Source organism: Solea solea, chromosome 10 (assembly GCF_958295425.1).
Source record: "Solea solea chromosome 10, fSolSol10.1, whole genome shotgun sequence".
Taxonomy (NCBI): Eukaryota; Metazoa; Chordata; class Actinopteri; order Pleuronectiformes; family Soleidae; genus Solea; species Solea solea.
Window position 1 is genome coordinate 1,322,255 of NC_081143.1, and position 12,500 is coordinate 1,334,754.

The following is a 12,500-nucleotide window of genomic DNA, read 5'->3' on the forward strand; positions in this document are numbered from 1 at the left end:
TATTAAATATTTGGAATACAATCACACAACGTCGTAAACTTCATACGAGTGCTTTAAGTTGTTTTTCAAGGACCAAAATCTCGTCCGTCTTCTTTTTTACTTCAACATTTTCATCGTCGATTCACGGACGATTCTGTTACCGTGACGCTTCACAAAGCAAATCGTTCTTTTTAAACATTATTGTGGAACAATCCAGAAATGATTGTCGGGCTCATGTTGAGTTTGATCAAGTCAGTTGACCTAATAATGTCAACTTCTTCATATCATACAGTGGGGCAAAAAAGTATTTAGTCAGCCACCGATTGTGCAAGTTCTCCCACTTAAAATGATGACAGAGGTCTGTAATCTTCATCATAGGTTCAACTGTGAGAGACACAGTGTGAAAGAAAATCCTGGAAATCACATTGTAGGATTTTCAAAGAATTTATTTGTAAATGATGGTGGAAAATAAGTATTTGGTCACCTACAAACAAGCAAGATCTCTGCCTCTCACAGACCTGTAACTTCTTCTTTAAGAAGCTCTTCTGTCCTCCACTCGTTACCTGTATTAATGGCACCTGTTTGAACTCGTTATCTGTATAAAAGACACCTGTCCACAGCCTCAAACAGTCAGAGTCCAAACTCCACCATGGCCAAGACCAAAGAGCTGTCGAAGGACACCAGGAACAAAATTGTAGACCTGCACCAGGCTGGGAAGAGTGAATCTACAATAGACAAGCAGCTTGGTGTGAATAAATCAACTGTGGGAGCAATTATTAGAAAATGGAAGACATACAAGACCATTGATAATCTCCCTTGATCTGGGGCTCCACGCAAGATCTCATCCCGTGGGGTCAAAATGATCATGAGAACAATGAGCAAAAATCCCACAACTACACGGGGGGACCTGGTGAAGGACCTGCAGAGACCTGGGACCAAAGTAACAAAGGTTACCATCAGTAACACACTACGCCGACAGGGAATCAAATCCTGCAGTGCCAGACGTGTCCCCCTGCTTAAGCCAGTACATGTCCAGGCCCGTCTGAAGTTTGCCAGAGAGCATCTGGATGATCCAGAAGAGGATTGGGAGAATGTCATGTGGTCAGATGAAACCAAAACAGAACTTTTTGAAGCATGGGGTAGGAAACATCATGCTTTGGGGCTGTTTTTCTGCAAAGGGGACAGGACAACTGATCCGTGTTAAGGAAAGAATGAATGGGGCCATGTATCGTGAGATTTTGAGCCAAAACCTCCTTCCATCAGTGAGAGCATTGAAGATGAAACGTGGCTGGGTCTTCCAGCATGACAATGACCCCAAACACACCGCCCAGGCAACGAAGGAGTGGCTCCGTAAGAAGCATTTCAAAGTCCTGGAGTGGCCTAGCCAGACTCCAGATAAAAAATCTGTGGAGGGAGTTGAAAGTCTGTGTTGCCCGGCGACAGCCCCAAAACATCACTGCTCTAGAGGAGATCTGCATGGAGGAATGGGCCAAAATACCAGCTAAAGTGTGTGCAAACCTGTTGAAGACCTACATTAAACGTTTGACCTGTCAGTGCCAACAAAGCTTATATTACAAAGTATTAAGTTGAACTTTTTATATTGACCAAATACTTATTTTCCACAACAATTTACAAATAAATTCTTTAAAAAATCCTACAATGTGATTTTCTGTCTCTCACAGTTAAAATGACAGACCTCTGTCATCATTTTAAGTGGGAGTAAATACTTTTTTGCCCCACTGTATTCAGTTAATTATCAGTTCTTCACACTAAGATGCTTGTATTTAGCCAGCCAGCAGGTCAATATGGGCCCAAAGCGGGTTTGTCCGGGGTTTAAACTCGTGCCCACTTTACACCCTTTCCAGATCACCTGGCCAGCACAGGTGCAGCAACATTTCCACGGATACAATTTTCTCACAGGTTCAAATGTACGACTGATTTACCGTGAAACAAGTATGATAAAAGTAGGCGGGTTTGTTTGAGCGTTTCGTTGATGACTTTTCTAGCTGGAAATCAAAGTTGAGGGGGCGTTCCAATTGAAGCAACACCCCCCAAACTCGGAAATACTGACTTCCGACTACAAATGGAATGCACCACTAAGCCGTTTGAGAACCAAGAACCACAGTATGGAAACTTAACATTGTCTTTTTCTGTAATTGACTTCAGCCATTTCCACTCTTCAAATCTCTAACCCTGTCGCATCCCAGCAGCAACTGAAAAATTCCATTTTTCCTGCAGCAAAGAAATGTTTTGACAGTGTGAAATAATCAAGTTGAAAGTATGAATGTATTAAGAGTCAGGATTTATTGAACAGCTTGTATGACAATTAACCATTTTTAGAAATAGAAAAATTCCCTAAAAAGGTCCAGGACTCGTATGAGACTACAGACAGTTTGTCATTTTTCACAGGAAAAGAAAAGAAAAACCCTGACAATTTGTACACGGTCGCAATTAAGGTGAATTTGCAGCTTAAATATTATTACAAAATTAAATACAATAAAAATACACAAATAAAACATGGGAGGCAAAAAAGCCACTTTCCATTAGCCTTTTCATATTAGTCGTCATTATTATTTGTCAGCGTCATTTTCCACATTCAACGATTCCTTCTTGATTTGTGAGTGCACAGTACGGCCTTTTTTATCTCATATATTTGTGAATTAAAGGTCCAGTGTGTAACATTTAGGCAGATTTATTGGCAAACATTGAATATCCTCACCCATAACTATAGTTTATATCATGGCGTGATTTTTGTGCCGCATAGTTCGTACGCATAATTCTTTGCTTTTGCACGCACTCGAGTCGTCTCTTCAGCGCCCCCGTCTGTGCACATGCACAACTCAACACAGCATTATAAAATTTAAAAAAAAATCCAGTTTGTTAGTCCGACAACTCTACAACCGGCAAAGTGCAATTAACGATAAAGTAGCAGAGTGTTTTTACGATTAACGTGAGTGGTGGCCATCTTGGAATCCTACATCGTGGAGTTTTGGTGAGTTGGAAAATCCGACTCGAGGGGCCGTTCCAGTTGAAGAAATGCCTCCTCAGCGTGGAAATTCCGATTTATGAGTACAACTGGAACACACCACGGAACTACGTCATGGTTTGTGAGGTTTTTTCGACTTTCCAAGTCGGAAATCCGACTTGAGGGGGCGTTCCATTTGAAACTTGCGACTAGGAAAAATCGTACATTTCTGACTCCTGAGTACAAGTGGAACGGACCACTAGCCATTGTTAGCATTAGTCCATAATAATGCTCTACAAATAGAACGGTACTATTTCAAGGTTTGTGAGGTTTCTTCAACTTCCCATGTCGGAAATACGACTTGAGGGGGCGTTCCAGTTCGGAAATTCCGACTTCTAACAACAACAACAGGAATGTACCTTTATTCACACAGCATCTGTCTTCAACTTCCTCTCCACTTTCAGTGTGTGTATTTGATCTCATCTCCACTGGAAACCATTTGTTTTTCTTCTTCAGTGGTTGAGACGAGTAGTAGACGAGTGTTTTAGTTTTTTTTGGTTTGCTAACATTCGGTCGTCCTGACTCCGCAGCTGCAACTCGCTGCGTTCGAGTGACTCTCACGAGTGCTAAAGTGTTGCGAGCTGCATTACTGAGTGGTTGACAGTGGGTGGCGCAACAGACAAAAAAACATCAAACACAGCTCCAGAGTTTTCTAAGGAAAACAGAGCCAGCAGCAGCATTTTTAAAACTTCCAAAAATGCCAGGGACGTGTGGACGTGTGGACGACAGACGAATCCGAAGCAGAATTGAGGCGTTGTTGACATGGATATAACCTGACACCTTATTCGTGATTTATGCAACTTTGTAAATCTGACTTGGTACACACGCAAGAAAAATAAAGAGTAACATTTAGGAAGAAAAACACAAGGTTTGAACGTTGATACTTGGACATTGTGGCTTTTAGCGCAGGGTTTAGCTCCGGTGTAGCTTTGTCAGTAGTTGCACTGGTAAATACTATAGTAGTGTGTGGTGTGATCTTCAGCTAGCCTCGGTGCCTTGCGTCAGGTCTTTATCCGACAGGTCAAAGTTCAACAGGAAATCAGACAAGCTCGTCCCCGTCTGTCAGTGCAGTGTCGGACCTTGTCTTCATAACTCCGCCTCCTTCTTTTGCTTTCACAGACGAGTCGACGTCGACTCTATGAAAACAAACATTTGGTAGCACAGTCGGCGTCAGAGCAGTGGATTTTTTATCGTTTTATTCCTCGACTTGACTCATTGTTTCTCTCCCCCAGAGTTCTGGATACTTCGCGGACTTCAGTGCAGTGCGAGGACGCCAGCGGGGTCAAAGTGCAGCTCATGCAGCGACGTGGCCGATCAGGTAAATGTTGTCGTAGAGGTGACCCACAAAGTCGTCCGAGACGTTGTGCGCGGCCCTGCGAGTGTTCCTGATGAACTCCCGCTTGGACATTTTGTTCTTGACGTGAGGACTGGTCAGGTCGATGGACAGCAGGATCAGACTGTAGCACAGCACGTACACGGCATCTGCACACAGGAAGTGGAGGCCGTGGTTAAAAACGGGACCAGAAAACCCCATTTGTTCTACGCGAAGTGCGGCTACGTCCTGTCGTCACAATTTGGGGAAGTTTGAGGGATTTTAGCAGGAACTTGGTTCTTAAATGTCTTCGTTTGTCCAAAAACACAGAATCAGTTTTCATAATTTCTTTGTCACATGACGCTGAAAACACGGGAGCGCTTGTTTTAATGATCAAAACTCTCAAACCAATTATTGATCGGATCGATATATCGTGTGTCGTAAAACAGCAGCGGTAACATTTAAGCATTTAGGTAACAGGAAGTAGCCGCACTTGCCTGCACCTGTGCAGAAACAAATCGGGTTTCCAGGAAAACAGAAAAGTTTAACCCAATAAACGACATAAATAAGGAATAAATATAGATTTTATTGCACAGGTAAAAAACGTCCATTATTACTGCGATTTCCACTTTTCTGTGAAGGATTATTTAGTTTTTATGTTTTCTGGTTGTAGTGTTTTTACTCTTCTCTTTCTTTTTCATTTCCATTTGTTAATTATTAATACATCATTTTACATTAAATGGTTTTAAATGACATTAATAACATAGATTCAACTAATCAAACGGCCAATATTTAACACAAAAACTTACTTGAGATTTGTATTTTAAATTTGGTTCAATTCAATTAAAGTTACTTATTAATCTCTTTTAATATTTTAGGGTTCCACCTTTCTGTTTTACATTTAAATATTATTATCATTTAACTATTGACATATTTGGAGGTTTCAAACTGTAATAACTGCATGTGTGTGAGTCTTAATAAGTGATGGAGCAGGTTCAGTGTTTTTGACTGTGACCTCTTTTTAGTTCATTTGTCGCTGATATTTAGGTAGAAAATAGTTAATTGATAAATCAAATGTGACGCAAAGCCAGGTAACGTGAAAACTAGAGCCACAGCAGCCAATAAGAGAAGAAAAGATTTAGTGCACCGTGCTTCTATCTCCGGTATAATATGATACAGTGCGACTAATAAAAGGAGTCTGACTTGTGTGCATGTGCAGCCTCCGGCCTGGAACCATTACTCTAATCCTTCCAGTGCCACTCATCATCGGAGCAGGTTGTAGGATTTACTAGCAACAGGCTCGGGGATTGGTTTCCCGTACGCTCGGCTGACACTGGCAAAGCCCTCGGTTGATAAATGAATGGTCCACTGACTGAAGTGAAGCCAGGGATTACGGCAGAGTCGAGCGTCCACAACGCTTATTATTCTGTGGTTCAGTAAAAATGCGTCGCACAAAGTGTAGGCCGCCTCTACTGCAGCGGCGACTAATGGTTATTTAGCTACGGGGCTTAGAGGAGTGTGGCGGTGGCTATGGATCAGTGGGTACAGGGGGGGTCAATCTTCCAGCCATATTGTTGGCGGTTTGATCCCAACTGGCTCTTCTAATCCCACCTGAATTAACCCCTAATCCCTCTTTGTGTGTGTGATGTCCTCAAACAAGACATTTGAGGACATCAAGAACAAGTGAGGGTGTGTAAAGAACAAGTGAGGGAGCGTAAAGAACAAGTGAGGGTGTGTAAAGAACAAGTGAGGGAGCGTAAAGAACAAGTGAGGGTGCGTAAAGAACAAGTGCGGGAGCGTAAAGAACAAGTGCGGGAGCGTAAAGAACAAGTGAGGGAGCGTAAAGAACAAGTGAGGGTGTGTAAAGAACAAGTGCGGGAGCGTAAAGAACAAGTGTGAGAGTGTAAAGAACAAGTGCGGGAGCGTAAAGAACAAGTGAGGGAGCGTAAAGAACAAGTGAGGGAGTGTAAAGAACAAGTGTGAGTGTAAAGAACAAGTGCGGGAGCGTAAAGAACAAGTGAGGGAGCGTAAAGAACAAGCAAGGAAGCGTAAAGAACAAGTGAAGGAGCGTAAAGAACAAGTGAGGGAGCGTAAAGAACAAGCAAGGAAGCGTAAAGAACAAGTGTGAGTGTAAAGAACAAGTGTGAGTGTAAAGAACAAGTGCGGGAGCGTAAAGAACAAGTGAGGGAGCGTAAAGAACAAGTGAGGGAGCGTAAAGAACAAGTGAGGGAGCATAAAGAACAAGCGAGGGAGCGTAAAGAACAAGCGAGGGAGCGTAAAGAACAAGTGTGAGTGTAAAGAACAAGTGTGAGTGTAAAGAACAAGTGCGGGAGCGTAAAGAACAAGTGAGGGAGCGTAAAGAACAAGTGAGGGAGCGTAAAGAACAAGTGAGGGAGCATAAAGAACAAGCGAGGGAGCGTAAAGAACAAGCGAGGGAGCGTAAAGAACAAGTGCGGGAGCGTAAATATTTTTGAATGATTGAATCAATATTTTTTGATTTGTTTGAAAATATTGACACAAATCTAATTCCATAGCAGCTTCTTTCATTTGGGACAATCCATTAGTTTGTCCTCTAGCACCTCCTTGAGGACAACTCTTACCCTACACCACTGTGAATCACAGCAGAATTGAATCAACGTGGATGACTGATGCTGACTGCACAAACAATAAATGATTTTAAATTGAAATATTCAGTATTCTATGTTTATTATGAATTTGTGTTTTATAAGAAATGTACATTTTTGCTCTCAGAAACTTGAGAAATGTCACCAAGTCACTACAACTTCCTTCTTTTTATCCAAAAGTTTCTTTTTCATGTATTTTATATTATTTCATATATTCTTTTTATTATAAATACTGTATATAATATATAATCATGCTTTTTATCCCCAGTGCTTAAAACTGGGATGGTAAAAATCGTTGTATATGCCGATATATCACGAGTGCTTGGGCCGATAACCGATACCAATACCGATAAATACACGTTTAGTGTCTTCTGTAGGGAAATGAACATAATATTTTTCATACTCTTATTGTTGCAGATGTAGATATAAACAGTTTTCATTGACCTGATCATGCATTCAGGGTTGACATCAAATTCAAGTGTGTGCCGACACAGCTTCAGATGGGAGGACACCTTGTCTTCGTCCACAGGCTCCGTCCATGATTATGGATTTGCTCTGCGCCTGGTGTTAAAGTGTGTGTGAACTCACCAGGACTGAGACCCAGATCTCTGACCAGACCTGGATTACAGGCGCAGAACCTGTGGCTGAACTTGGTGATGAGTGTTTCCAGATACTCTCCTCTCTCCTCTGGAGCGTGGATGTGTCTGAAGAAATCCCGCAGTGCGTTGGGGAGGAACTGGTTACTGAAGTTGTGCAGCGTCACCAGCTCGTCCAGGACGTCCCGCCTGCACACACACACACACACACACACACACACGCACACACGCACACACGCACACACACATCATAGAAGTCATGTTTTTATTTGAAGTTATACGGGATATTTTTGATGCATGGTAAAACGATCATGATTCAGTACATTAAAGAAATCTGATATTAAGCTTAATTTAATACTCTCAGTTTTTAAATCTGTAATATGAGCCCCCTCATTATTTAGGGTAATAATGCAACGTGGCATTGGTTTGGTGTCGGTAGGTCACATGACATGTAGGGTAAAAAAACGTGCATTATTCCTTACGTAAGCAGGTGTCTGACGTGTTAAATTAATAAATTAGTGAGATACATAGAAATGTACATCCCTTATTTTTTCACATTTGTGGTTTTCAGTGTTTTTTTCAGCTTCAGTGGCTGAAAATGTAGCGTGCGTGCGTGCGTGCACCTCTCATCCAGGTAAATCCTCAGCATCTTCCAGTTGAGGCGCCTGGTGTAGAAGATGAACTTGGCCAGCTCAGTCGGGTGATCGACGAGTATTCCTTTGGACATAAAATAACTAATACCCTGCACACACACACACACAGTAATAAACACCCAAGATCTCACAAGTCTTGTTGTATAAAGACACACTGACTCAAATCTACTATTCCGCGTGTGTGTGTGTGTGTGTGTGTGTGTTACCTCCTGTGCGTTGGCGTTGAACGTCAGGCAGCCTTCATCGAGCTGTAGGTAGAGTCTTCTGTATGAGAAACCAGCAGGAAGTCTTCTGTTGTAGAGGGAACAGTGCCCCCATGTGGACTTACACAGTCTGGCGGATTTCCATAACAACATGTGAAGATAAAAGAAGAAGAAGAAGATAAACAGAAACAAGGATGTATTTAGTACCTTAAAGGGATAATTAAAGGGACAGTACAAGTAGGGCTGGGCGATAGCTCGATATTTTAATATATATATATATATATATACATATATTTCTAAACGAGATATAACACAGGACAATATCGCTTGTATCGATATAGTTCATTTTGTGTTAAAATGACAATACATGGGCTGCAAGTTCGCACCTATTACTCCTCTTGCTCTCCCTGCGTCCACACGCACACGCACTTTTTCTGCAGTTTTTCCTCAGTTTTGCACAAACGCCTCACTACAGTCGCTCCGTTTCTCTGGCCGCTCGCTGCGGCTGCCTCTCTTATCGCCATTCAGCTAAGAAATATCGAGATATAACTTTTAGTCCATATCGCCCCCAGCCCTGAGTACAAGTGTGCTTTTCAGCTTTTAGCCACTTAACCAAAGACTTGCCTCAGAAAACGTACGCCTGCTTAAGTCTGTGTCGTAAGAACTTAAGAACTGTTGCTATCCCACACCAAAGTCCACAGAGAAAATCATCCATTTTTTTTTAGTTTGCAGGAAACAGGAGCTGCTGCTCTGCTGCCTCGTGTGGAACGTTTGTGTCACTGAGGTCAATCCAAACAAAGGACCCCAAACACCAACGTCGCAAAATAACACATTTAAACTGACCGATGGAGGCAGAAGTGAATCGAAAAGACTGCGTGTGCCGTGTTGTAAAATCACTGTTTTTCTGGATGGACTTTGGTGTGGGAGAGTGAGTCTGTTTGCCCTTGTGTCCTGTTTTTAAAGAAAGTGAGTGTCTTGTCTTTCAGGCCGATCTCAGCCACAGTGAAAAACACTCGCACCAGCGCTGCTCTGGTTCAGCAGAACCCAAACCAAAACATGAGTATAACCAGAGCCAGAGGCGGCGATGCTCCTTACCCCTGCCACAGATACTCGTCATGTCCCAGATCCTGCCACACACAGCCGGCCAGGCACAGGTCAGTGGCGTTCAAGTACGACAGTATGGTGATGCCCAACTCGGGCGGCAGCATCTCCAAATCTATACAGCCACGCTGCACATGACCTGCAGCCACAGACAGAGCGGAAATGAACAAACATGACTGGAGTAAACAAAATACATCCTAAGTGTGAATGGAGGGCTGACACGGCCAGTTACAAGTCCCACATTACAAATAATGTGGGACTTTGTTCCCAGAACATTGATACAAGTTTTTTTTAATGACCTGCAAAATGTATCTAATGTTTAGTTTATACATTAGTTTTACTATATTTACTCATATATATATATATGTATATATATATGTAGATCTCTCTCACCCTCTCTCTATATATATACACATCTATACATATGCATATACTGTATATATAAAGTGTACTTATTTACTGACATAAAATCCAGATTGGAGAGCCTGGTTACTAGTTGGAGCAATTCTTCTTTTCTGTATTATTCAGTATCATTTATTACTTATATTTCATCAGATGGGAGGAAAACCTTAAATTGGTTACAAATATGGGCCAAAAACAACTTAAAGGTCAAATCTTAAAGGTGTGTGTGTGTGTGTGTCTCTACAAAAATATAAAGTAGCTCATGTTTGTACAGCGTCACGTGGTCGCACTCAATTATTATTACACAGCACAGTATATATATTAAACTGAACCTTAACTTATTATAGAGCATGATAGTGTGTGTTTCAGTGTGTGTTCATGCCTCCTCGTCGTGTTCTCAGTAGATGGTAGATGTCAGGACCGTGACAGTGCTGAGGAGGAGCTCTCCTCTCTGCTCCATCTTGACAAAGGAAGAAAAACAAAATATATTCAGTCCAGAAGATCCACCGATGTGACTGATGACTCAAACTGTGAAAACTGAAAAGGCTGCCACCTCCCTGACTTGTATGCTTGCGCCCTCTCCATTTTTTTAATTTAAAAATATGACTTTAAAATGTTGTAAAGTGTAAGTATGACCTTGCTCTTGTCCTCTGCCTCGTTGTTCAGACAGTCGGTCGGCCAGCTCTTCCTGAAGCTGCTGCTGTTGTCTGGGAGGCAGCCTCCAAAGTGCCTGACCCATCTGCGTGTAAACAACACACACGTTACCTAGGCAACAAGTGATACAGTTGTGACTCCTGAAGTATGGTACAGGCTTTTTTACTGTTTGATTATTATGTGATTATGTGTGTCTAATGATATATATGTATATATATATATATACATATATGTGTACACATATATATATACATACACATATATATATATACATACACATATATGTATATATACATACACATACATATATATATATATATATATAGTAACATCTAATCTAATCTATGTACGGCTGTGATTATAACTGTCATAACTGATTAATCAGATGCTTGTTTGGTCCATAAAATGTTGATCAGTGTTGGTCAAACCTGGAAATGACGATTTTTCTCAAATGTCTTGTTTTTGTCCACAAACCAAAAACAATTCAGTTTTAATAATGATTTCTTTGTTTCTATGGAGCAAAGAAACCAGAAAATGTTCATATTTAAGAAGCAGTAAAAACAGAAAACGTATACATATAACAAAGAAATCTTTAAAACTGAAGAACTTTCGGTTTGGGGACACAAACAAGACATTTGGGAGAACTTCATCATTTCCAGGTTTGGGAAACACTGATTAGTTATAACCCTATCAATATTTATAGGGTTTTTTTCCACTTTGTATTGATTTATTTCACATCGGCCTCTGTAAAGCACCTCGAAACGAACGGCGCTTTATCCATAAAACAATAAAGTAATAAACCTTTTTTATGACTAGCGTTAAACACGTTTGTAAAGTGTCTGTGAGCAACCTTTTATAACTGAAATGCATTATTGTTATTATGTTGATGATAATAATCTGTACAGATGAATAATCCGGTCAATCCAGCGCTGGCTGTCAGACTCTCTCGTCTCAGCTGTGTTACGTAAACAAACCCATTACTCCGTCATTAACATCACAGTTGGAACTTCCAGCTAAGCAAGCTAGGATGACCGGACGCCCCGCCCACCCTGCAATACCATTGGTCGATCACCAAACGCCAACCACCAGGACTGAATCTCATTGGACGAGCTGGCTATCGCTCATAAACACCCCGAGTTAGCTTCCTGAGCTGCTTAAGAGTTGTGACGATTACTGTGATGACACGTAAAATGACACTTTTTTAAAGCACTTTTACTTTCACTAACATGTTGAAATGTTGTCCGTTTAGCGCGGTTTATATGTTTACGTACCTGAATGTAGTGAACCCCGTGACGGACGGACAGACAGACAGGACAGGAGAGTCCAGCCCGCAGCGCGAGCGCACGTCGCTGCTAACTAACACACGATTGCCGACGTCATTTCACTTCGCCGCGTCCGAACAAGAAAGAGAAATAAAAACAGAGCCGATGTCGTCACTTTGGGTTCAGACGGAACCCCCTTTTAACACCGCGGTTCCTTCCTGGGAACACGGTTCTCATGTGGGGTTAACCTTCCTCCTCCTCCTCCTCCTCCTGCTCCTGCTGCTCCCACCTCTGCCCCTCCTCCTCCTCCTCCTCCCGCCATCACACAAACTGTTGAACCGAAGGGACATTTAAAAATTAATATAAATCATTAAACGTAAATTCTACTACACATGTTACACAGGCTGTGACGCAACAACAAAGCCAAAGCAAATTTTTTTAACAGGTGACGTCATGACGTACGACCACGTACGTGTCCTGTCGTCCAAACATGGATTTCAGACCTAATGAACTATTTCTCAAAAATAACTGAATAAATACAAAAAATAAGCGTTCACTCAGCCCACATCCTGTCATTCCACACAAACTCTACATACGTCACCACTGAAGAAGTTTTATTTTTAATTGAATGTTATGTTTTTTTATTTTAAATCTCTCTCTCTCTCTCTCTCTCTCTCTCTATATATATA

The 12,500-nt window shown here is 41.6% G+C and overlaps 1 protein-coding gene across 2 annotated transcripts; it reads right to left on the bottom strand.

Moving 5' to 3' along the window:
• Nucleotides 1–2,264: 2,264 nt before the first annotated feature.
• Nucleotides 2,265–12,085, bottom strand: fbxo8 (F-box protein 8). Of its 2 annotated transcripts, none has more exons than XM_058640045.1 (8): nt 11,821–12,085; nt 10,532–10,634; nt 10,278–10,355; nt 9,488–9,632; nt 8,396–8,522; nt 8,160–8,278; nt 7,529–7,725; nt 2,265–4,486 (listed from the first exon to the last, which is right to left on the bottom strand). In XM_058640045.1, exons 2-8 carry the CDS (start codon nt 10,632–10,634, stop codon nt 4,299–4,301), a joined length of 957 nt encoding a protein of 318 aa, XP_058496028.1. In that variant the 5' UTR covers nt 11,821–12,085; the 3' UTR covers nt 2,265–4,298. The 2 variants fall into 2 exon arrangements, with proteins under 2 accessions (XP_058496028.1, XP_058496029.1); XM_058640046.1 differs by having other exon boundaries at nt 10,532–10,660.
• Nucleotides 12,086–12,500: the final 415 nt, after the last annotated feature.

Bases quoted from the DNA above. Each gene is read 5' to 3' on its own strand.
- fbxo8 (XM_058640045.1), bottom strand. From the start codon at position 10,634: ATGGGTCAGGCACTTTGGAGGCTGCCTCCCAGACAACAGCAGCAGCTT. The intron at 10,356-10,531 runs GTCATACTTACA...TCCTTTGTCAAG, and splicing joins AGGCAGAGGACAAGAGCAAG to ATGGAGCAGAGAGGAGAGCT. The intron at 4,487-7,528 runs GTGAGTTCACAC...TCCTGTGTGCAG, and splicing joins AGATCTGGGTCTCAGTCCTG to ATGCCGTGTACGTGCTGTGC.